Source organism: Molossus molossus, unplaced genomic scaffold, assembly GCF_014108415.1.
Source record: "Molossus molossus isolate mMolMol1 unplaced genomic scaffold, mMolMol1.p scaffold_m16_p_14, whole genome shotgun sequence".
Lineage (NCBI taxonomy): Eukaryota > Metazoa > Chordata > Mammalia > Chiroptera > Molossidae > Molossus > Molossus molossus.
Window position 1 is genome coordinate 71,748,433 of NW_023425349.1, and position 27,267 is coordinate 71,775,699.

The following is a 27,267-nucleotide window of genomic DNA, read 5'->3' on the forward strand; positions in this document are numbered from 1 at the left end:
AATGTATACAATATGAGATGCAGGCATATGCTGTTTACCATATAGCAGATAAATTAATATAGGCATTCAATTATGTGAATATGAAGTTAGACAACTTAAGAAGGATGAGTGGATCAATTATTTTACCCCCAACCTAGTAGGTCTTTCAGTGGCTCTCAGAAATATTGATGGCTGGGCACTGTTGACTCATTTTAAATAATTTAGGTTGACTGAGCAAAAAGACTGGATAGGCTAAAATGTGTGCAAAAATGATTGTATCCCTTTTATAGTAAATGATTCTGGAATTAGAAGCATTTGATCATTTGGCATAGTTCATATACCGGTTAAGGTCCCTCTGAAGGCGATGGTGGCTTCCGCTTCTGATTCTGATTCTTCAGCTTGTGCTTCTCACACCGCCGTCTCCCTCCTCTCCTTTCCTTTCTTCCTCGTATAGCCCTCCTTCCTTCCTCCTCCCCTTCCTCCCTACCGCCTTTCTTCTTTGTAAGCAGATTAATTGAGACATGATTCACATTCCATATGATTCACCTATTTAAAGCATACAATTCAGTGGTTTTAGTCTATTCAAAGAATTGTGCAATTATTCACAGAGCAACCACAATCTAATTTTAGAACATTTTGTTCTGAGTCAATTCCCATTACTCCTTCCCCTCCTCAAGCCCTAAGCAACCATTAATCTACTTTCTGTCTCTAAATTTGCCTGGCCTGAACTTTTCCTATAATGAAAGCATATAGTATGTGGTCTTTTGTGACTGGCTTTTTACGTAGCATATGTTCAGGGTTCATTCATGTGTAACATGTATCTCTACTTTATACCTTTTATTACTGAATAATATTCTATGGTATAGATATGCCACATTTTGTTTATATATTCATCAGTTCATGGACATTTGAATTGCCTCCATTGTTTTAGCTATTATGAATAACACATTCACATTCGTGAACATTCATGTGTAATTTTTTGGTGTGATCACTTATTTTCATTTCTCTTGGGTATATACCTATCAGTGGAATTACTGGGGCATATGGTAACTGTCTTTAACATTTTGAGAAACTGCCAAACACTTTTCCAATAGGGTTGCACCATTTTACGTTCCCACCAGCAGTGTCTGAAGGTTCTGATTTCTCCACATCCTCACCATTCCTCTGTTTTCATGTTAGCCACCTCCCCACGTGTCCCAAGACTTGTGAATGTGACGTATAGCAGAGCTTCCGTGCTTTGAGGGACTGGTGTGGTGACTGGTGTAACTGATGTAGCCACCAGCTGTAACACTGTCTGTTTCCCCAGTATGTTGTTCAAACAATTTTCAGTTTATACAGTGGATGTGTAAAAAGTCAGGAAGTAAGGCAACTAGTACTTGCTAGAATCTCTAAGGAAACTCCTGACAGTTCTAACCCTGGCAACTTCCAAGTATGTATGCAGACCAGAAACACTTGGAAAACTCTGCTTGTCAGAACCAAAAGGTTTGGGAACGTGCCAGGGTTTCTCTGGTCTGCATCAATATCAACAAATGCCCTGTGTGAAGCGTGGGTTGTTGTTACTGCTGTAATTATGGCTGGCTCAGTCCTCTGGGAATTAGGCATCCATACTGACTCAGAATTAAATTTTGTCTTAGAAAGTGCTCGGGTAGTCAGGTTGCTTTCCTTCCTTCACTATTGAAGAGAACACTAGTTACGGTTGAAAGGCTTCATTGGAGTTGAGATTATTATATTTAAGAGAAGCATTTCCTCTTTTTTTAAATCCCCCTGCAAGAACCCTGACTCAGTGCAGTTCCTAAATGGAACAGTGCTTTGGGGACCTATGAAGAAGGCAGTCTGCAGGAATTGTTAATTGTTTCTAAAAATAACTCCAGGAGACAGGCTAATGGTAATGACTGGGTTCTGGCACTTTATGGTTATAGCAACCACTTTTATATATTTTTATTTCCTCCCCTAATGCTTAATTATCTCCATGTGGGCATTATGATGGTGTATCATTGAAAGTATTAAAAATTTAATTAATTGCTTGACAGTTATATCTTGTGGAAATTGCAATAGTGATAATCTTCAAATTGCAAATCACACACAATAAAGTATAGCTACCAATTACAGAGTTTAGTGTTTTTATATTCTATACCAACAAACTGCCAAGTCTAAAATAAAGTCAACTAAAGCATTCTGTTCTTTCCTGATCTCTACTATATGTTCTTCTGGAAGATTTTAAGCTTTGTCATAGAGATATGGCTGGAATCACAAAAATTTTAAAAATGTATTAAGCCTAGGCAAATATTTTATTATAAAACATAGAATTTTAATGTATTGAATGTGTCATCGTTTGCATTTTATTGTCAGATAGTGTAAAGTTTCATTAGTTTTCTATAATAATCATTGCTTATGTTGGCTTATGGTGATTTTCTTACTATATTATCATTAGCTCTTTACCTGGATTTGAGATTGTATCTGGTAAATTGATTAGAGGTTAACATTCAGTTAATCTGAAAATGAATGGTTTTTTAAAAATTAACTTTTAATTGTCTTTTGACATTCTAGAGCAATGAGTCTATCTGAATTTTTTAAAATCTTGACCTAAAAAGGACAAAGAAAAGATTTTATATAATGTTTAGTATCATCTTCTCTGTCATTTCAGATAAGACCAGAAATTCATCTTCCTGATGAGGTGGATGAAGATGATGAGGGTGATGAGAAGAGCATGGATCTGTCCATTTCTGGCTCTTGCTACCTCAAGCTGTTGTCGCTCACCTCGCCTTTGGTTTTACCAGGTGACTCTTACTTATTCAGTGGCAGGGAATCTAACCTTTTCAGTGATTTTCACCTGTCTGATTTATTGTGTCCTTTTGTGATTTGTACACATTGTAGCTTACTTTAATCTTCCATAGTTATTTTCTGTCTGAAATGCAAAATGTATCCGTTTGTTCTATAGGACTGCTTGAGGTAGTATGGCATTGAAAACATACTGAATATGTTAGACTCCAATAAAACTGACTGGAAAACTAGTTTAAACAACCATTTTTTTTTTTTTTTATCCTCACCCGAGGACATTTTTCCATTTTTTGTACAGATAGAGTAGGAGGAAGAGAGAGAGAGAGAAACATCGACGTGAAAGGGACACATCGAGTGGCTGCTACCCGCACGACCAACCAGGGCTGGGGACAAACTGCAACCGAAGTACATGCCCTTAGCGTGAACTGAACCTGGGTCTCTCTGGACCGCAGGTCGACACTCTAACCGCTGAGCCAAACCGGCCAGGGATAAACAACCATTTTTAGTGAGAAATTACAATTTATTTCAAATGCTAAATTTATTCTGTAAGACAAATTTGCAGTGAAACTTCAAGTCACTGATTCAAATAACTGTTTATTATTATATAAGTTACGTGAAAAGATCATTAAACTCTTCTGAAATTTACTGGCTAGTTTTATCATTATAAATTTATTATTTCTTTAGAATTACCCCAAAGATGGTACCAATATTTGAGAACTATAAATTAATGCTTTTAATAAATGGATCAAATTATATGGTCATGTATGAACAACAAATTTTACAGAACCTTGGCATTTAAAAAATTATTCTAATTATATCTAGTTATTCTAATTCAGTATTGGCCAACATTTTGCTGAGCTTGAATATTCGTGGATATAAACATTCAATGTTTGAAAATTAAGTTCAATAAACATAAGAAATCTCATCTTAGCTTCACAATCGTAATCTCAACAGCCTGTAATGCTGAAAGATTTTTCCTTGGTTTTATCCCATGTGGAGATACCTGAGGAATTCAGCTAAATATATATTAATTTCTACACAAACTCCTGTCCCAAATCCCCACCTCCTTCCATTAGAGAAAGCTGGATGGTACAACTTAGACAAAGAGTTCACCTTTTCTTATCTCCTGAAGCCCAGATCAAGCCTTAAAGACTAGTGTCCCGTTCCTCTCCCCTGTTCTTCCCCTTTCCTCCCCCAGGTTCTTCATAGCCTAGGACCTTTCCTGCAGTTATAGTGAGTCGAGGAAGGAAAAAGCCTTCCGTTACCAAAGTTCCTCTTGTATTCTAAAACAGCCATAGAGTCAAAATGATGTTGTTCCCTCTTATATGGATCTCTCACCCCCGGGCATGGGGCATGAGAAGGGGGAAGACATTTGTGCCAAGCTGAGCTGTGGTGTCTGTCCTCCTAGTCTGTGCAGAGCTGTGTGGCCATTAAGTGGCTTCTCTCCGTGGTTTGTCCTTGATGGTTATTAGCTCTTTCCTTGAGAAAGAAGGGGAGGACTTGAGATCAACAATTGTATCTACTTGAGAAAATTCAATAATTAGAGTCAGGTGTGTGGTGTGGATGCTGTGTGTGTCTGACAGGCTGTGTCACCGTGGACGAAGTTCTTCATACCTTAAAAGGTCCAGGGTGGGTGATACATAGTAGGTCTCTAGGTACAGTAGGCAGAAAACCAAATTGCACGGAATACAACTGAATCCTGGCCCTTTTCTTCTCTTATTTTCTTTCAAGTAAACACAAATGCGGCTGCAAAGTAAATTCAAAAATTTTCATTATTCTACATAGGGGTGTTACTGGTATTGATTAAACTTTTTAAACATTTTGAAGTAACTTTAGACTTACAATAAGTCATAAAACAGTTTAGAGAGTTTCTGTGTATTTTTACTCACCTGCTCCCAGTTGCTAACATCTCACATAACCTTAGTTCATTATTAAAGCCAGGAATTTTACATTGATACACTTATTAACTATAGATCTATTTGGATTTCACCAGTGTTTTTCGTACAGTATGTAAATTTTGGGGATTAGCTCCCCCCCCCCCTCACTCAGGATGTTTTTGAATCCATACAAATACTTGCCTATGTGAATTCTTTTTTATTACTGCGTAGTATTTCATTGCAGGATGTACTCCAGTTTGTTTAGCCACTCACCTGTTGAAAGGTATTTGGGTTGTTTTAAAAATTTATATCTGATACTGCGACCTACAAATTTTCGGCACTTTTTAAATTCTTACCTGGACAAAGACAAGGACAAGCCTCAGTGACAATGGAAAACATTGTTGCTAGTTTAGTGGCCGGGGAACATGGCGCTTTTTCTATCGGTTGCAGTCATAGTATCTTTCCCTCATTTAGACTATTCTCAAAGCTAGAGTTATTTTGAGAATCCTTAGTCCTCTGAAAAGCTTGACAAGTAGACAAATTTCCATTCCTGGGTTAGACTATTGCAATTGTGTGCTTATCTCTTGCCAGGTATCAGCTTTTGCCAGAATAGGATCCCTTCTGAGAAAGCAGGAATTACCCTCTCCCATCATAGCACCTGTGTCCTCACGAATGAGGGTCCTAGCTACATTCTGAAAAGTGTAACTCATACTCCACAGGCTCGAAGCAGTCATACATATGCATGTGAATGCAGATATTGAAGTACATGGCCTGCAATTGGATGTTACTCATCTCTTTCATTTAGATGATGTATTGATTCAGGCCTTTCCAGAAAAAGCATATTCAGATGGAGGAACTGGGAGTTTAATAAAAGGACTGTTTACAGTTATGTTGTAAGGTTAAAGGAAAATCACAAGCAATGGTGAGTCATCCCAGAATAGTTAATGTCCCTTAGGTGGAAGGTATAAGGGGAGGTGGCAGTTAGGAGAATGAGAGAGAGCTTCTGTGTTGTAAATAGAGAAGCCAGGGCCTCCATAAGAAGCATGCAGGCAACCTGCAGCAATCCTGCAGGTGGGTGTATCTGGGGAGGACATGCCTGACCTCACTGGATTTCCACCCTCTGGCCTCCTGCCAGTGTTTCCCATTGGATGAAGCCAGAGGACAAGGGAGCCTGATGAAGCAGTTCTTAAAGGTTATTCTTCAGGGCACAGAGCAGGGTGAGAGGGTAGAGGGTGGGTCTGCAGGGTAAATGGAAAGCATCCCTCACAGTGTTCTCTGGGCTTTGAATGGAGAAGCATGGTTGCATCTAGGAAGTTTCCATATAGAATTGACAGAATTGGGCACATAATAGATGCTCCAGTAAGTGCTTACTGCCTTTAATTTAATGATGGTTATTTAAAGTAGACTTTAAGATCTATTCAGAATGAAATTCCAGTTTTGTTAGGTGAATCCTTGCTTTCTGTTCCTATAATAAGAGACACATGCAATAGTTTCCTGTTTAGTTTTCCATATGATTTGTTTAGTTTTAATGTTTTTTGTTTCTGCATTGGGCATGCAGCCTCTAGTAGTTCTGAGGAAAATAACACTTAATTATAAACCTACAGTTTTATCCAGTATTTTGTTTGGGTATCTATTGTCTTTTGATCCCACATTTATGTTACTTTATAATAAGTAAAAATATGGACTTCCAGTCAAGATGGCGGTGTAGGTAAACACGGTATCTCCTCCTCCTACAACCACATCAAAATTACAACTAAACTACAGAACAACTATCATTCAAAACTGCCTGAAACTGAGTTGAATGGAAGTCCTACAACTATGACATTAAAGAAGCCACATCAAGACTGGTAGGAGAGGCGGAGGCGCAGATGGACTGGTCCCACACCCACATGTGACAGATAAAAATTAGGAGGACACCTCGGCTGAGAAGGTCCTCCTTGAAGAGTGAGGGGTCCCCATTCCACACCAGGTGTCCAGCTCAGGGTTCCAGTGCCAGGAAGAGAAGTCCCATAACTTTTGACTGAAAACCAGTGAGAACTGAGGCTGAGGGAGGCTGAGGCTGCTGGAGCCCCAGGCAGCTCCTCTTAAAGGACCTGTGCACAGACTTACTCGGACTTGCACCCTCCAGGCTCCAGCATGGGGGAGGCAGCTTGAAAGGCGCCAGAGACATACAGTGAAGAACTGAATTATTTGGTGTCAGGTTGAGAGCTGTAGGGGCAGCTTTCTCCCAGACAGACGTGCTGGCGGAGGCCATTGATCCTTTGGTGAGCCCTCCCCCCATGAGGCCAGCAGAAGGCCACCATATCTGGGACTCCAGCAACCTGGCTCACACTGTTTGCCCCGCCCTGGTGACTCCCTGAGGCCCTGCCCCACCCAACTTTCAAGCCCACCCAAACTGTTTCCAATGGTTTTACCATAGGATTGGCCTGTCGTGGATCCTGCTTCAGATTTTCCTAAAATCTTTCAAACAGGCACCATCTGGTCTCTGAAAGCCCCATACCTCTCATTAAGTGGCCCCAGCCCTGGCACTAGAAGCAGCCAACCTTGGTTCACAACTTGGCTTTTCCTGGGCACCTCCAAGCCCAGCACAAGAAGCAGCCATCTGCAGATCACTTTGTAGCTTATGCCAGGTGGTCCTGGGTAGAACACAGGCAGTGATTGACCTTGCCTCAGAGCCAGCACTCCCAGTGGACAGCTTCAGAACACTGTGAAGCACCACCATCCAACCACCTCCACAAGTGACACACTCAATGAGTGGACTCAGTGGGTACCAGAACCCTGCTGAAGTAAGTCTTGCTCTGTGTGGTGGGCCCCTGCACAGCTGATCATCCAAGGTGGTCAGAGGTCGGTGGATAGTGGGCACAGCCAGTCCTTGCAGCCGATCAACTGGAGTAAATCCCTTTCATTGACATGCCAACAGCAATCAAGACTCAATTACAACAGAAGGGTGTACAATCCACACTAGGGATACACCTCGGGGGCCCAGCTGTGGTGATCAGGGAGGCTGTGCCACTGGATCCTACAGGACATCTACAATAATAGGCCATGATACGAAGCCTGGGAGACATAGCAACTCTACCTAATACATAGAAACAATCACAGGAAAGCAGCCAAAATGAGGATGCAAAGAAACATGTCCCAAGTGAAAGAAAAGAACAAAACTTTGGGAAAAGAACTAAACAAAATGGAAATAAGCAATGAATCAGATACAGAGTTCAAAACACTGGTTATAAGGATGCTTAAGGAACTTAGTGAGAACTCCAAGGAACTTAGAACATGAACAACATAAAAAAGGACCAGTCAGAAATGAATTATTCTCTGTAATAATTTACAGAGAATCAATAGTAGAGTAAGTAAAGCCAAGAAGCAAACCATCGATTTGGAATATAAGGAAGTAAAAAATACCCAATCAGAACAGCAAAAAGAAAAAATAATCCAAAAGAGGATAGTATAAGGAGCCTCTGTGACAACTTAAAATGTGACAACATTCACATCATGAGGGTGCCAGAAGGAGAAGAGGGACAGCAAAAAATTGAAAACCACCCTGGCTGGTTTGGTTCAACAGTTGGACCATCAGCCTGTGGACCAGAGAAAGGAAGAACGGAAGAACGGAAGAGAGAAAGAGAGAGAGAGAGAGAGAGAGAGAGAGAGAGAGAGAGAGAGAGAGAGAAAGAAGGAAAGGAAGGAAGGAAGGAAGGAAGGAAGGAAGGAAGGAAGGAAGGAAGGAAGGAAGGAATGAATTGAAAACCTTTTTGGAATAATAATGACAGAAAACTTTCCTAATTTGGTGAATGAAACAGACATACAAGTGCAGGAAGCACAGAGCGTCCTAAACCAGATGAAATCAAAGAGGTCCACACCAAGACACATCATCATCAAAATGCCAAAGTTTAAAGACAAGGAGAGACTTTTAAGAGCAGCAAGAGAAAAGCAGTTAGTTACCTACAAGGGAGTTCCCATAAAACTGTCAGCCAATTTCTCTAAAGAAACTTTGCAGGCCAGAAAGGAGTGGCAAGTGATATTCAAGGTGATGAAAAGCAATGCCCTACACCAACATTACTCTATCCTGCAAAGCCATCATGTAGAATTGATGGGCATATCAAGAGTTTCCCAGACAAGAAAAGCTAAAGGAATTCATCACCACCAAACCAGTATTATATGAAATGCTGAAGGGTCTTCTTGAAGGAGAAGAACAACAAAAATATGAACAATAAAATGGCAATAAATACATATCTATCAGCAGTTGAATCTACAAACAAAATCAGCAAGCAGAACAGAAACAGTCTCATAGATACAGAGAACTTTTTGTTGCTTGCCAGATGGGAGGGAGTTGGGGGGATGGGAGAAAAAGATGAAGGAATTAAGAAGTACAAATTGGTTGTTAGACTGATGAACCTCAAAGGGAAGTGGGGAGGGAGGGCAGGATGGAGAAACCAGAGAACTTTATGCATATATGCATATCCAATGGGCACGGAGAATAGTGTGGAGAAGGCAGGAGAGGGGCAGGATTGGGGGCAAGGGGTCAATGGGGAAAAAGGGGGGGGGACATCTGTAAAACATTTAACAATGAAGGTAAGTAAAAACAAAGGTAAAATATTAAGCAATAAAGATCTTGGACTTAATTAGGACTACAAACAAAGAAATAATGAACTAATATTTTGTTTATTGTATATATATGTATTATTTTAGAGAGGAAAAGGAGGAGGGATGGAGAGGGGGGGGAGAGGGAGAAACATCAATTGTTTGCCTCCCACACACCCCTACTGGGGTTCAAGCCCACAACCTGGGCATGTGCCCTGACCAGCAATCGAACCGGTAACCTTTTGGTATGGGACAATGCTCAACCAACTGAGCCATACTGGCCAGGGCCATATTTTATGTTTTTTAATAATTGTACTGATATGGCTACAGAATGATAAAAGGCTTCTCTTAAAATACCTAAATGATAAGAAGGGGCCAGTCACATGGTCTAGTATGTTCCATGTAGGAGGAATAGTAAGCGTGGTGGCCCTGACTGGACGTGAACTGTGTGTTGCCGAGGAATGGGGAAGAGGCCCTGTGGTGTGCCTTTGACAAAGCTGCACGGAGGGTGGTGGTTTGAGAGGAGGTCAGAGGAGGAGTCGGGCTCGTCATAGGAAGCCTGCATCATTGTCAGAAGTTTTGATGTTTTTCTATGTAGGATAAAAAACCAGTGGAAGATGTTAGAGTGGGGGATGACATAAAATTCTGGCTTTTGGGTAGACAGTGGTTTGTAGGGGTGGTCATAAGGAGTAGAAACCAAGAAACTAGTTTTTAAATTAGTCCAGATGAGGAAAAGAGGAGATAATGACTGGGCAAGTAGCCCTGAAAATGGAGAGAAATGAGTGGATTTGGGATATATTTTTGAAGGTTGATCTAGGAGGACTTGTTGATGGAGTTTATAGAGAGAGTGTGAGAAAGAGATAAGTTAAGAATGACTAAGTTTTTAAGCTTGAGCAACTGGTACCATGGTCTGACTCGAGAAAGATGCAACAAAGGATGGGAATCAAGAGTGTTCTTATTACTTTGTGAAGTTTTGCCTAAAATAGGTTAAGTTGTTGTTATTGTTGTTGTTATGCCTGTGTGTGAGAGAGTTAAGAACGAGTGTTTCTTTTCTAGCATGCTATAATACTGTACTTTTAATCTCCTTTTATCTCTTTCAGCTTTGGAGGAATTTTTTACATCGCTTGTGAAGCAAGAAATGGTGAATATGCCCCGTGGGGTATATCACTTGGCATTAAAAGGAGGTGCCCGCTCAGACCACGGAAAGACGGTAGCAGGAATCCCCAATTTTGTATTGAAAATGTATGAAACAAACAAGCAACCGGGTTTGAAACCTGGCCTTGCAGGTGAGCACAGTACATAGTATTCAGGTACATGTTTTAAAGTGTTGTTTTAACTTCCATTTCCAGGCAGAGTGGAGTAGGTCATGGGAGGGCATTGCTGCTGCTGCTAACATGTAGACACCGCTGGATAAATGACAAAAATAAATCCCTTTTTTTTTTTAAATCCTCACCTGAGGATATTTTTCTATTGATTCTTTTACTTAGAGTGAGAGGGAGGGGGACAGAGAGAATGAACATCGATGTGAGACAGACACGTTGATTGGTTGCCTCCTGAACAACCCTGACTGGGGCCGGGGATCGAACCCACAACCAAGGTAGGCACCCTTGACCGGGAATCGAATCCGTGACTCTCTGGTTCATGGACTGACACTCCAACCACTGAGCCAAACTGGCCAGGGCATACATTGCATTTTAAAGGCATCAGAGAACTGTCGAAGCAAAGATGACTAGACAGACAAAAATGTCAGAATAGGAGAACACTTTAGAACTGTTCCCATCCCCAGGGGGCATATTCACTGATTCTGGTTGTGGGCTAGGATTGAGGGTTTTTCCAGGACGAGACCTGTTGGATGAAACAGTGGAGCTTTTAGTGGTTCCACTGAACCAGGGTGATGTGATGGTTAATTTTATATGTCAACTTGTTTGGGCTAAGAGATGCCCAGATAGCTGCTAAAACATTAGTTTGGGGTGTGTCTGTGAGTGTGTGTTCAGAAGAGGTTAGATTTGAATCAGTAGACTGGGTAAAGACCATCTTCACCAGTGTGTTTGGGCAACATCCAATCTGTTGAGGGCCTGAATAGAACAGACAAAGGAAGGGTGAATTTGCTCTGATTGCCTGAACGGGTACATCCACCTCCTCCTGCCCTTGGACATTGGCACCGCTGGTTCTCAGACTTTTGGATTCAGACTGAGTTGTACCTCTGGCTTCCCTGGTTCTCCAACTCACAGATACAGATCTCTCATTTGTTCTGCTTCTCTGAAGACTCTGACTAATATAGGGGACAAATTGGAGATTTTCTTCATAAGATACTTGCTGAATTTTGAGTTTGCACTAAAAGTTAAAGAACTAGGCTGATGCTTCTGAAAGACGAAGTGAGATCTCCTTCAGTCTTGTGCTTGGATAGCAGACTGGCTAGGAAAATTGGTCTGAAAACAACGCAAATGAGAAGTAAATCGATACTGAAGCTTATAACTCTTTTCACCTGCGTGCATTTACTGATTCCATCCTGAGCTAGAGGCCGAAACTGAGGCTTGACCTTAAAAGATGCTGGTGAGCGGGGCAGAGAAACCAAGAGAGATCTTTACATTTATGTGATGTCCGAGTGACAAAACGGGAGACGTGAGGAACCTCAGAAACACAGCCCATTTCTCCTCCAGATATTTGCCAAAAGGTGGAACTTGAAGGGATGGGAGAGTTAAAGAGGTAAGCGGAAAACCTCTTATGACATATCTGGGTCTCTCCTAATTAGTCACATTGAGGAGTCTGATTAGATTTTCAGTGAAATCTAGGGGAGGCATGCCCTCAGAACGGGCTGAACCAGACACAGACTGAGATTTATCAGAGCTATGGTTAAACCTAACCCTGTCCAATTCCTGATTTGACTGAGATCAGTCCTTCCCTCTATCTGCCTAACAGAGGAGAGGAATTTAATATCATTCAGACTAAAATTTCTGTGGTTCTTTTATTTACTATCCAAGATACAGTGAAAAAGTACTAGACACATGAAAAAGGAAGAAGCTTGAAATGAGGGGGACAGTTCATGAAGATAACAAAGTCACTCTAATGAGAAAATATAACTATTCTAATCAATGTACACAAAGTAACATAGCATCAAAATATATGGCAACGATTATCAGAACTAAAGGATGAAATAGACCTGCAATAAAAGTGGGAAACTTTAAAATATCTTTTTCAATAGCTTGATGAATAAGCAGACAAATATAATCTATAAGTTTACAAAATATCTGAACAACACTGTGAACAAACTTAATTCAATGACATCTAGAACAGTGATAGAATTCCTGAGCGTTTTAACAGTGCATGGGAAACTTACCAAAATGACCTTATGATGACCCATAACTTCAACAAATTTCAAAATACTTAAGTCATTTTAGAGTCTGTCCTCTAATGACAATGGGATTAAGCTAAAAGGAAACACCTAAAAGGTAACTAGAATGTCTCCAGTAGCCTGAAAATTGAACAGCAGGCTTACAAATAATCTTAGCATTAAACTAAAAATCAAGACGGAAATCAGGAAATATTTTAAGCAGAATGATAATAAAAATAAAACATATCACAACTGCTAAAGCAGTGTAACAAGGAAATTTATGCCTTCAGTGACTATATTAGAAAAGAGAAAAGGAAAACAATAATTATTTAAGCTTCCATATCAAGAAGCTTGAAAAAGAACAGCAAATTAAATTTAAAGAGAAAAGGAACAAATAAGAAGAATGAAAATTAATACAATAGAAAGCATAAAATAAAGAAAATCAGCAAGCCAAAAAGTTGGTTCTTTGAAAAGTTTGAAAACATGATGAAGCCAGTGTAACTTAGGATAATAAATAGAGAAATATATATATCAGGAATAACAAAGGAGATGCCACTTCAGAGCTGACAGCATTCAAAAAAATAATAAAACAACATATAAAGAATTTAATAAATCTCCCAGTTTAAATGAGATATAGAAATTTATCAAAATATCAGTTTTCAAAAGTGACCAAAGGACAGACGGTATGGGTAGTTTGTTATGTATTCAAGAAATTGAATCTCTGACAACTTCTCCACTAGTACTGAATAAAAGCCATGGTGCACAGGGCTTTTGTGGTGAATTCTTCCCCCAAATTAAGGGAGAAATAACAATGATTTTTCATGCACTCTAACAGAGAATAGGAAAAAAGGAACTCTGAGATCGGCATAATTTTTGTACCAAAACCTGACAAGTATAAGACAGGAATATTATAAACCAATCTCTTCCATGAACATAGTTACAAAAAAAACTAGAAAATTGAACTTAGTAATACATATAAAAAATAATGCATAACAAATAAGTGGGGTTAATTAAATGTTTGAAAATCAATATAATTCATTATATTAATAGGAAAAGGCTGCCCTGGCCAATTTGGCTCAGCAGTTAGAGCGTCAGCCCTCAGACCAATGAGTCGTGGGTTCGATTGCGGTCAAGGGCATGTACCTCAGTTGCAATTCATCCCCAGCCCTGGTTGGGTTGTGCAGGAGGCAGCCAGTTGGTGTGTCTTTCTCACATTAATGTTCCCCCCCACCCTTTTTCTCTGTCTCTCTCTCTCCCCCTCCCTCCCTCCCACTCTATCTGATGATAAATGGAAAAATATCCTTGGGTGAGGATTAAAAAAAGAAAAGAAAAGAAAAAGGCACAGCAATCTTTAGATGATCTCAATAAACACAGAAAATGACTTTGACAAATTTACCTTTTATTCATGATATAAAAAAGATTTTTATTAAACTGAATAAAATGGAACTTCTTTTATTCTGATAAAGAACATTTATAATGCCATCATTTTACTTAATACTCAAATATTGAGATTAGGAAAACGATATTGATGCTTGTTATCACCACTATTGTTTAGTACTGTAATGGAGGGCATAGCTAGTGTGATACCACCCCCCCCCCCGCCCCAAGAAATAAGAGCTATAAGGATTAGAAAGGAAGAAATAAAATAGTCATTATTTGCAGATGACATTATTGTGCACATAGAAAATTCAAAATTATCTACAGATTAATTAGGGTTAATAAATTAATCCAGCAAGATTACCTGCATACATACAAAGACCAACATATAAAAATCAGTGATAATGGAAAAAGATTAAAAAATTAAAGAAAGAAATAAAAGTCACTAAAACAATTCCAAAAAATCAGTGATATATATTATATACCATAACAAATAAAAAATAAAATTTAAAAACTATACCATTTACAATAGCATCAAAAAATATCAATTAGCCCTGGCCAGTTTGGCTCAGCGGTTGGAGCGTCGGCCTGCGGACCAGAGTCCCAGGTTCGGTTTCCGCTGGGGGAACGTACAAAGAAAAAAATATATCAGTTACCCAGAGTAAATTTGTCAGAAAGTATATAAAACCCTTATGCTGGAATCTACAGACATTATGGAGAAAAAATTTTAAAATTCTAAGAAATGGAATGATATGCAATGTTTATGGACTAGAAACCTGTGTTGTAAAATGTTAATGTTCTTTAAATTGATGTTTAGATTCAACCTAATCCAAATCAGTATGCCAGTAGGTTGTTTTTGTTTTTGTTTTTGGAAATTGACAAGCTGATTCTAAAATTTGTGTGAAAATGAACAAACATCCAAGGTAATCTTGAAGAATAAAAACAAAATAGGAAGATATACATAATCAGATGTGAAGACCTTTTATAAAACCCCAATAATTGACAGTGTGGTATTGGTGCAAGGATAGACAAGCTGCCCAGTGGTGAAATGTAGAGTATTCAGAAACAGACCCACATATACAAGGTCACTAGATTTATTACAACAGTGACACTGCAGGGCTGTGGAGAAAGGGGATGATCTTTCAACAAATAATTCTATAATTAAAATCTCCGGTTGTAAAAATGAAGAATTATATTAAAATCAAGAACATGTGTTAATTAAAATATACCTTGAAGAGAGTGAAAAGGCAAGCCACGAATGCAAGAAGGTACAATACATATATTTGATAAAGAACTCACATATAGAATATATAATTTTTACAAACCAATAAAGAAAAACAATTGGAAAACAGTAAAAAGAATTGAACTCACCCTTCAAAATGAGAGTATTCAGATGCGCAGTGAACATATGAGTAGATGATCAACTTAGTCATCAGAGAAATGCAGATTAAAACCCCAATAAGATATTACCACATTCTTAACAGATTGGCTAAAATGAAAAAAAGATGGAAAATACAAAGTATTGGCAAATAGGTGGAGCAACCAGACCTGCTGCTGGGTGCAGGTTAATACAACCGCTTCGGAAAACTTGTACTGAATAAATTACACTCTATTACTCAGCTATTTCATTCCTAGGAAAAAACCCAAATGAAGTCTCTAGGAGATGTATCCTATAATGTTCATAGCAAGCAGCATTATCTGAATAGCCTTAAACTTGGAAGCTATCTAAATGCCTGTTGACAGTAAAATGGATAAATAAATTGTGGTATGTTCACATGACAGAGTATTATTCAGCAATGAGAATAAATCTACTACAGCAGCCAATAACAATATGAATGATTGTTGCAATGGCTATATTGAGTGAAAGAAGCCAGATTTTTAAAAGCCCATTCTGCAGTCTAATTTCATTTATATAAAGTACCAAAGTAGGCAAAATGGTCACTAGAAGGTTGCTATCTTTGGGACTGGAGTGCATGTGACTGGAAGCAGGCATGAGGAAAAGCTTCTGGGATGTTAACAATGTTTTGTTTCTTGATCTGGGTAGTGGTTAGACTTGTTTGTTCAGTTTGTGAAAATTCACTGAGCTCCGTATGCCTCTGAGATGTTTACTTTTCTCTATGTATACCATACTTCAAAAAGAGATGTGTAAAAATGTAATAATCTCTCTGTTTTAAATGATCTTATCCTTGAATATGTCTTTTCATTGGTTCAAAATTATCCAGATAGTTCCAAGGCTCCCCTAATTCGCTCGAGCACTTGGCTGCCGGTCCTTGCTTTTCCCTTTACACTGGGGGCCAGCGGGAGCTGAAGTTCCATTTCAGAACTTAGTTGACCAGAGGAAGAGAAGGGTTAGAGGGGGAGGAAGGGAAAAAGGGAGAACGAATGTATGAGAGTGCAGGTAAGAGGAAGGACTTGTCAACTTGTAGGTATAAACTAAAGGAACCTGTGTTATCAGGAGTTCACAAAGATTGATAGTACAAACATTTCTCTTTAATTGGAATTTATTTTTTTAAAAAGCTTAATAGAATCTTTAAAGTAACCGTTTATAAAATTTAAAGTGTCATGAATTTTAAAGTTATTCATTTATTTATTTACAAGTAAATAAAGTTTGTAAATAAGTAATAGTTTACATATAATAATTTTTCTAGTTTTTCTTTTCTTAGACACCTATAGCCAAATATAATTTGCTTAGCAAATTCTCTTAATTTCTACATATCTCTATCCAGATTGATTGAATATTGATTACTGAGGATCTAATTAATGAAGTTTTTTTTATTTCATTTTTCATAAGAAATGTTTTTGTGTGTTTTTGTTTTTAAGGTGGCATGTTATTTTGTTATGATGTTTCAATGTATCAGAGTAAAGATGGCAAACCTTTGAATCGACTGATGGCCAGTAGAGGGCGAAGTTTCAAGCAGACCTCACTTGCTCTAGTGCATGAGGTAGGTGCCTTCCAATATCAACAGGCTCTTCTTCCATGTTTGTTTTGGGGTTTTACTCCTTACCGTGTGCTCATGAAATTTAGTGTATATTTGGAAATAATTTTTCTCTTTATCATAATTAATTTAAGTTGCTTTTTATAAAGTATTTTTTATTGATTTTTTTTTTTTTTTTTTTGAGAGAGAGAGAGAGGAAGGAAGAGGGAAAGAGAGAGAAACATTGATGTCGGAGGTAAACATTGATCAGCCGCCTCCTGCAAGCCCCCTACCAGGGATTGAGCCCACAACCCCTGCATGTGCCCTGACTGGGAATCAAACCAGTGACCTTTCAGTGAATGGGCCAGCTCCCAACCTACTGAACAATACCGGCCAGGGCTTATGTCGCTTTTGAAGGCAACCAAAATAGCTGACCCATTAAATTATTTTGATATAGTTCTGAGATAAATTGGTCTGCTTCCCCTACTTACTAGCCTAATATTTGGGAGTAGTCTCTAGGAATTTGGTTAATTTCATTAATGTTTAACTTCTATTGTAAATAATAAATACCAACTGTTATCTAAAGAAATTATCTTGCCTATTTCTTAATCTAATCCTTTGCAAGTATGTAGGGCACCAGTGGTTTATATTATGTGAATGTAGGGAATTAACAGTAAATAAAATTATTTAGGTAAAAAAATAAAATGAAACCTTGGGTTTTAGTGTTTATTTTACTTTTAGGCTACCCTTTTAAAATAAAGTGATGTGATGTCATTACATGATTTGCATGAAATCTGATCATAGCAAGTTACAGCAATGCCTCAGGGAAGTGGGAAGCTGGAAGATACTTGTGAGATGTGTGGTCTTATTTTTTAAAAATTTTATGGCAGTTGCTGTATATAAATTAAAATATATGAATGCATAACAAAACAAAATATCACAGCAAAGAGCTTTGCTTTGTATGATATGGATGTAACTTATATTGCAGCTGTAAATAAAAATACATAAATTATAGTATAAAAAATTAATGGAGATGATGTAAAACTATTTCAGATGTCTACACTATGTTTGTATTAAATCTTATACTGGTGCATAATTTATAAATCTTAGTGTCAGTAATTTGGTTTGAATATATTCTCTATACCAATGACCACTGGTTAGCAAAACTGGTTTTTAAAGATCCATCTTTTTACTATGCCATCCATGTTCCTTTAACATATTTAGTCAGAGTTCAAATTCTATACATATTTGCTTCAGAATCATTTTTGTCTAATACAGTGTCTTAATTTAACTAAAGAGGGAACATAGATCTGGGAAGAGCATTTTTCTCTAGGAAGAAGAGAGGTTTCATTTTACAAAAGAGGGAAAAACATAGGTGATTTCTAGACATGTTTCCCCAACTTCTTACTAGCTGGTATGGAGATGGAGAAATTTGATACCTTTTTGTGTTTTTATTTTTTATTTATTTATTTTTTTCTGATTATAAAAGCAATACATTTTTATTATAGATCAGTGATTTTCTTTTTTTTTTTTTTAAATCTTTATTGTTGAATGTAGAATGTATTACAGATGTTCCACATTTTTTCCCCCATTGACCCCCCTCCTCCCCACTCCCACCTCCCTCCCACCTTTTCCCACACAATTGTCTGTGTCCATTGGTTATGCATATAAGTTCTTTGGTTCATTTCTTCCCACCCCCCCAGCCCCTTTCCTTTTGAGGTTTGTCAGTCTAGCAACCAATTTGTACTTCTTAATCCCTTCACCTTTTTCACCCATTCCCCCAAACCCCCTCCCATCTGGCAACCAACAAAATGTTCTCTGTATCTATGAGAATGTTTCTGTTCTATCTGTTCATCTTGTTTGTAGATTCCACCGTTGATAGATATGTATTTATTGCCATTTTGTTTGTTCATATATTTTATCTTTATCTTCAAAAAGACCCTTCATCATTTCATATAATAACGGTTTGGTGGTGATGAACTCCTTTAACTTTTTCTTGTCTGGGAAAGTTTTTATATGGCCATCGATTCTAAATGACAGCTTTGCAGGATAGAGTCATCTTGGTTGTAGGTTCTTGCTTTTCATCACTCTGAATATTTCTTGCCACTCCCTTCTGGCCTGCAAAGTTTCTTTTGAGAAATCAGCTGACAGCCTAATGGGTACACCCCTGTAGGTAACTAGCTGCCTTTCTCTTGCTGCTTTTAATATTCTCTCTTTGTCTTGAACCTTTTGCATTTTTATGATGATGTGTCTTGGTGTGGGCCTGTTGGGGTTCCTCTTGTTTGGGACTCTCTGCGCTTCCTGGACTTGTATGTCTGTTTCCTTTACCAAGTTAGGAAAGTTTTCTGCCTTATTGTTTCAAACAGGTTTTCGATTTCTTGTTCTCTATCTTCTCCTTCCGGCACCCCCAAGATACGAATGTTGGCACGCTTGAGGTTGTCCCAGAGGCTCCTTACACTATCCTCATTTTTTTGGATTCTTTTTTCTTTTTGCTGTTCTGATTGGGCGTTTTTTGCTTCCTTATATTCCAAATCGATGGTTTGCTCCTTGGATTTACGTACTCTATTATTGAAGCTGTGTAAATTATTCTTTATTTCAGTTAAAGACGCCTTCGTTTCTAACTGCATCAATCATTTCTGACTGGTCCTTTTTTATGCTCTTGAGGCCCTCACTGAGTTCATTGAGCATCCTTATAAGCAGTATTTTGAACTCAGCATCTGTTAGGTTGCTTATCTCCATTTCGCGTAGTTCTTTTCTTGGGGTTTTGTTCTGTTCTTTCATTTGGGACCTGTTTCTTTGTATCCTCATTTTGGCTGCCTCCCTGTGTTTGTTTCTGTGTATTACTTAACGAGCTGTATGGGGCTAGCTGAGACCAGATGCTGCTCGTTTGAAAAAATTTAGGAAAACCTGAAGCAGGATCCAAGTCAGGCCAATCCTATGGTTAAGCAAGTGCCAACAGCTTGGGTGGGCCTGAAAGTTGGGTGGGGTGGGGCGGGGCCTCAGGGAGTCAGCAGGGCGGGGCTACCAGTGTGAGCCAGGTTGCTGGAGTCCCAGATATGGCGACTGTCTGCCGCCCCAGGGAAGGACTCACCAAAGGAACAAAGGCCTCTGACAGCAGGTTTGTCCCCGAGAAAGCCCCGTCTCCAGCCCTTGCTCCAGTGCCAAACAGCTCAGTTCTTCCCTGTATGTCTCTGGCACCCCTCGAGCTGCCTCCCTTCCAAGCTTGGAGAGAGTCCGATAAGTCCGTGCGCGGGCCCTTTAGGGAGCTGCCTGGGGCTCCAGCCGCTTCAGCTTCCCTGAGCCTCAGTTCCCGCTGGTTTTTCCAGCCAGAAGTTATGGGGACTCTCTTCCTGGCACTGGAACCCTAAGCAGGGCACCTGGTGTGGGATGGGGACCCCCTCAGTCCTCAGGGAGGACCTTCCCAGCCGCGGGAGCCTCCTGATTTTTATCCGCCACACGTGGGTGTGGGACCAGCCGCCCCTCCTACCAGTCTCGATGCAGCTTCTTTAATTCCGTAGTTGTAGGACTTCCATTCAGCTTGATTTCAGGCGGTTTTGAATAGTGGTTGTTCTGTAGTTTTGTTGTAACTTGGATGTGGTTGTGGGAGGACGCGATATTGCGTTTACCTACGCCGCCATCTTGACCGGAAGTCTCCCTTTTTGTGTTTTTAAATTAAGTTGTGCACATAGGTATTTATCAAAGTGTTAGATATTACTAGGAAACTGATTTTAAAATTCACAGTCATAACAGAAACAAAAAAAGTGTGAATGTGGGGGACAGCAGAAGACATCCAATAAATTCAGCATGTGGTATCAGAACTTATAAGGTATGCCTTAGATATAAACAGCGAAAATATCTGGGTTAAGATACTTGTTGTTTGCCCTGGCCAGCATGGCTCAGTTGGTTGGGCATCATCCCATGCACCAAAAGGTTGCCTATTTGATTCTTGGTCAGGGCACATGCCCGGGTTGCGAGCTTGATCCCCAATAGGGGGCGTGTAGGAGGCAGCTGATTGATGTTTCGCTCTCACATGGATATTTCTCTCTTCTCTCTTCCTCTCTCTCTAAAAATCAATAAACTATTCTTTAAAAAGAAGAAGAAGAAGAAGAAGAAGAAGAAGAAGAAGAAAAGAAACTTGTTGCTTGTGTTATAGAATGCCTAGAAAATTTTAGAGAGATGAGGAAATAAGATCATTATTTTAAGAGTTAATCAGAAGACATCTTGGACAGAATTCTGCCAAATCTATGGTAGGATTTTAGTTTGGATTCATCTTCTGGTTACTATAATTCATTTCTTAAAAAAAAAAAGAAAAAAATAGCCCCTGGCCAGTTTAGCTTAGCAGTTAGAGCATCGGCCCTCAGACCAAAGGGTCACGGGTTCAATTCCTAATCAAGGGCATATACCTGGGTTGCAGGTTTGATTCCCATCCTGTTCAGGGTCATGAGGCAGGCCACAATCAATGTGTTTTTCTCACATCAATATATCTGTCTCTCTCCCTCCCTCCTCCTTTTTCACGGTATCTAAAAATCAGTGGAAAAATATCCTCCGATGAGGATTAACCAAAAAAAAAAAAAAAAGGTGGAGATAGAGAATGAGCCATACAGCTTTCTCAAACTATGTGTTAACAAATATTCAGAGTTTAAGAGCTGGTTAACAAGAATAATGATGGAATTGAAATAATAATAGCAAATAATCAGCTCAGGCACTTTGGAAATAGAACCCAGGTGGTATCACTGCACAGTCCTTGAACTACCTTACACCCTCTAGGTTAAGCAGAGAACATCTGAAAACGCCCTTAGCTTTTTCCAGGATGATCAGTCTTCTTGCTTCTGGTCCTTTTATTGTTGCAGTTCATTTGATATTTTTCTAGCTGAAGTTTCTTTAAACTCTGCTTTGCTTTCCATCACTACTTTATTGACTCTTTTTATTTGAAAAAATTGTTATGAGTGTTTCAATTTGTTCATTAATTCACCCATTGATGGATCTTTGGGTTGTTTCCAGTTTGGGGCAATTATGACTAAAGCTGCTACAAACATTCTCATACAGGATATGTGGGTAGTGGTTTCCCTTTTGTGTTTCCTTAATGACTATTGATGTTGAGCATCTTTTTATGTATTGTCATTCATACCATTTCTTCTCTGAGTTGTCTTAACTCTTATCCATTTTTAATCAAGTTTTTGTTGTCAAATGAGAGTTCTTTGTATATTCTGAATATAAGTCACTTATCAGAAATGTGTTTTGCACATGTTTTTACCTGATCTGGAACTTGTTTTTTGATTTGCTTAAGAGTGTCTTTTTTTTAATTAATTTATTTTTGTTATAGATGTTTCTCCTTTTTCCCCCATTGACACCCTTCTCCCGATCCTGGCCCCAGCCCCAGAATTGTTGTCTATGTCCATGGTTACACATACTAAGAGTGTCTTGATGAGCAGATTTTTAGTTTTGAATAATTCCAATTTATCAAATTTTTCTTTTTATGGTTCTTGTTTTTTGTCTAACAGAAAGTCTCAAAGATTTTTCTTTTTTCTGTCATGTTTTGATTTTTAAAAACTGAAATATAATTCATATACCATAAAATGCACCTACTTAAGTGTGCAATTCAGTGGGTTTTGATATACTTACAGTTGTGTAACTATCACCACAATCAATTTTAAAGTATTTCCAACACACCAAAAAGGAACTGAACCCATTAGTAGTCACTCTCCATTTTCCTCACTCCCCAGCCTATAGCAACCACTAATCCACTGTCTATCTTTATAGATCTGCCTATATTTTGACATTTCATGTAAATGGAATTATATAATGTGTGGTCTTTTTTGCCTGTTTTTTTTTTTTTTTTAACTTAGCATAATATTTTCAAGGTTTATATATAATTTTGCATATCCTTTTTGTTGTTAATCCTCACCCAAGGACATTTTTTCCCTTTTTTTTTTTGGAGAGAGTGGGAGGGAAGCGTGGAAGGAAGGAGAGAGAAACATTGATGTGAGAGAGACACGTTGATTGGCTGCCTCCTTCATGTGTCCCAACTGGGGCCAAGGACTGAACCTGCAATCCAGGTATGTGCCTTTGACTGGGAATAGAACCCGAGACCCTTTGGTGCTTGGGCCAACACTCTAACCACTGAGCAATATCAGCCAGGCAGTACTTCATATCTTTTATGGCTGAATAATATTCAATTATGTGAATATATCATAGATAATTTATCCATTAATTCCTTGATGGATCTTCTATATTTTCATGTAGAAGTTTTATAATTTAAGGTTTACATTTTAGCCTATGATCAACTTGAGTTAATTTTTCCTAAGGTATGAGTTATATTTGTTGAATATACCATCATTTCTTTATCTGGGTACCTTTGCCAAAAATCATTCGTCCATAGATGTGTGGGGCTATTTCTGTACTCAATTTTATTCTATTGATCTATGAGGGTATGCTTTCATCAAAACCACACAACTTAATTACTATTGCTTTATAATAAATATTAAAATCAAGTAATATGAATCTTCCAATTATTCTGTTTTGCTTTTAAATTTGATGATCTTAGGCCCTTTGGTTTTCCATATAAATTTTAAATCAGCTTTGAGAAACCACAAAAATGCCTGCTGTAATTTTGATCAGAAATGCATTGAATCTGTAGATCAATTTGGGAGATAATTAAAATCTTAACAACATTGAATCTTTCAACTCATGCACACGATGCATCTTTCCATTATTTAGGTCAATGTTTCCTTATTACAAATATTGCACGTATTTTGCTAAATGTATAGCTATTGCATATCCTAAGTATTTTGATGCTAATGTAATTAGACTTTTTTGTTTTAATTTCCAACTGCTTATTGCTAGTATATAAAAATATAATTGCTACTTTTCTATGACCTTACTAAACCCACTTACCTACGTAGTTATTTTGTAGATTATTTTTCTTTGTCATTATAATGTCTATGAATAGAGATGATCTTAATTTTTTCTTTCTGATCTGTATTCTTTCTCCTCCTCCTCCTCCTCCTTGCCTAATTGCTTTGTGTAGGGCCCTGTAGAACAATGTTGAGAAGGAGTGATGAGAGCAGACATTCTTGTGCACAGCCTTAAGGAAAAGCATATAGTGTCTTAACATTAAATATGATGTTAATATAGAGTTTTTGTAGATATTTTTATCAGGTTGACAAAGTTTCTTTGTATTCCTAAATTGAGAGACACCCCCCCGCCCCCAAATGAATGTTGAGTTTTGTCAAATGTTTTTTTCCACATTTTTTGATGATGATTGTATACTTTTTTAGTTTGTTAATATGAGAAACTATTTTGATAGATTTTCTATTTTGAACCAAACCTGCATTGCTGGGATAAAGCTCCACTTGGTCAGAATGTGTTTTCCTATTTATACATTGCTGAATTTGATTTGCTAATAATATTTTGTTGGGAATTTTTAAATCTATACTTATGAGGGATGTTGTTGTATAATTTACTTGTAATATCTTTGTATGGTATAATGTCAGGGTAATGCTATCCTGATAAATACTTGTTTAAAATGTTTGGTAGAATATTCCAGTGAAAGCATCTAGGCTTGGAGATTGCTTTAGGAGTATTTGTAACAATGAATTCAATTTATTTAATATACAAGACTATATTCATTTCATCTATCCATCCACCTGTCCATCCATATCTATTCATTCATCCCCACTCATCCTGAAGGGGGATGTGGGTGGCGCAGCACACACAAGTGGTGCCTGTCTGCTTCTTTAAAGTGTAAACTTCATAGGATCAGTGGAGGATTCTTTGGGGCTTGTGTAGCTCCAGTGCCTGGTATTGTGTTATATTTTATATGTCATTTAGTAGAATAGTTTCCTTTGCCCAGAATTGTTCTTAAATTGGTGAATCTAATAATTATTGAGTCTTCCTAAGAAATGACATTGTCATCATTTAAACAAGCTCTTATGTTCTGTTTTGTGTATTTATTTGTTTGTATGGTTTAGGCTCTCCTTCCTGCCAAAGATTACAGATCCCTACAGGATATTCTGTGGTCTTCTTATACCTGTAGGTATAGGTGGGTGAGTGAGCGAATGAATGGGTAAAAGAACTTTGTTTTGAATGTTCAAGAGCTATGCTCTTTATATTTTGAAGTGGTATTTAATTTATATGTATTTGTCAATATTTCTCAATAACTGTTTTAGTTAAATCATGTAGTTTTCAATGTCATGGGGAGCTAGCTATTTAATGTAATTTGTGATGAATTCCTTTGGAAAATGTTATGTCCTGTTCTTTTTTGAAAAAAATTTTTTTCATTGACTTTTTAAAAGTGAAACTCTCCCGTGTTACTTTTCAAAGATACGCAGATCAAACTCTGATTGCGTTTGATCTGACATATCAGGAGCAGTTCTGCATACAGTAATCTCCCCTCATCAATGGGGGATACATCCCAAGATCCTAGGGGAATGCCTGAAACCACAGATAGTCCTAAAACCTATATATGGGATTTTTCCCCCCAATACATACCTATGATAAAGTTAAATTGATAAATTAGGCACGGTAAGAGATTAACAAGAATAATAAAATAGAACTATTGTAACAATATACTCTAATAAAAGTTATATGAATGTGGTGTTTCTCTCAAAATACCTTGTATTATACTCACCCTTCCTTACAGTGATGTGAGTTGATAGAATTTTTACATAACGAGATGAAGTAAGGTAAATGATGTAGGCACTGTGACACAGCGCTAGGCTACCACCAGGGACACTTGAACACAGGCACTGTGATACTGCAACAGCCGAGCTGATGACAGACAGCCACTAAGTGACTAACAGGCAGGTGTATGTACATCATGGAGACACTGGACAAAGGGATGATTTACATCCTGTTCAGGTGGAGCAGGGGGGCGTGAGATTTCATCACATTACCTAGAATGATGTTCATTTTAAAACTTATGAATCATTTCTAGAATTTTCCATTTAGTTTTTTTTTTTTTTTATCTTCACCCGAGGACATTTTTCCATTTTTTGTTCAGATAGAGTGGGAGGGAGAGAGAGAAACATCGATGTGAAAGGGACACATCGAGTGGTTGCCACCTGCATGACCCAATCAGGGCCAGGGACAAACTGCAACCGAGGTACGTGCGTGCCCTTAGCGGGAACCGAAGCTGGGTCTCTTTGGACCGCAGGCCAATGCTCCAACCGCTGAACCAAACTGGCCAGGGCTTCATTTAGTATTTTCATACTTCAGTTGACAATGGTAACTAAAACCTCAAAACTGCAGATGGGGGAGGGGGCAACTGTCATCACCCTCCTGTTTAGATTTCATTAAAACCTAAGTGCCCTCTTGCTATTTGCACCTCTGAACAGGGGACAGCTGGGGATCATTTTCAGATCTACTAGGGCTTGTCCAAGCTCAAGGGACTGTCCTCTTCTGCTCTGATTGGTAACTGGCTACTTCTTATCCTGAAACTAACTTGGCACCTGTTGATGAGGAAATTGAAGGTGAATGACAGTTTTCTTTCCTGTCTTGTCATCCTTTGGCATTTATAATTCTGACATGACACTCAAAGGATAGAGTGATGAAGTCAAATGATACTGGTTTGTCCCTGCATGAGAATGACAATTTTGCCTCATTATTTTCTCTATCTTCAGGCATATGTAAATTTTCCTGATCCTGCTGCTACTACCCAATCATATTTCTACCTCAGCATTAGGCAATGAGCTCTTTTCTCATTTTTATTTCAGATAAATCTTATCTGGACTTATTGGTGGCACTACTCTGAACAAAATGTTTGTTTCTAAATTCTTTCATTGGTCGTGATTTGATTATTTTTACTTTACAAATTAATTCTGCCTCCTTTAAATTTTTTCCCTAGGTGCCCAAAAGTGCATGTGACATATAACCCATTATTTGAAATATAAAGAGTGTATTTGCCTTTTTCTTTCCATTTGTTTATTTAAAAATCCTTATATCTCTTATGAAGAACACAGAGTAGTATAGCCATTCATGCAATATGAAACAATAAGGTGAAAATTCTGAATAATAATTGGCAGTAGTATCTGTGTTTATTATACATTCCCATTAGAAAACACTGTGAAAAGTACAGTTTGCTGTATTTTAGAGAATCCATAATTACCATGTGATGTGAGTTGTTATGGTAACTGGGTTTTCCCCTTCCTATTAAATAACAGAGTAAATGGTTGCTTGAGATGTGATTGAATTGTCAGTTTTCAAGCTGATGTTACCCTAATGGGGAAGGAGGGGTAGGGAGAGAGGGGAAGAGAAAGGTGAACTGATGCGAGAGAGAGAGAGTGAATGAAGGAGAAAGAGAGAGAGAGATTTAAAAAAGCACCTACAAAGAAATAGGTGTCATTTTACTTTTAAAATGTGCCCTCCACAAGCCCACCCTTCTTGTCTTTCAATCACTATTTGTCAGGGGACTAGAATAACAAAACATTAT

The 27,267-nt window shown here is 38.3% G+C and overlaps 1 protein-coding gene across 1 annotated transcript in view; it reads left to right on the plus strand.

Moving 5' to 3' along the window:
* FOCAD (focadhesin) overlaps nt 1–27,267 on the plus strand; it is a 300,263-nt gene that overhangs the window by 189,512 nt on the left and 83,484 nt on the right. The window contains 3 exon segments of the mRNA XM_036260660.1: nt 2,624–2,756; nt 10,316–10,501; nt 16,744–16,865. Of these exon segments, the coding sequence (XP_036116553.1) occupies nt 2,624–2,756; nt 10,316–10,501; nt 16,744–16,865 (441 nt within the window).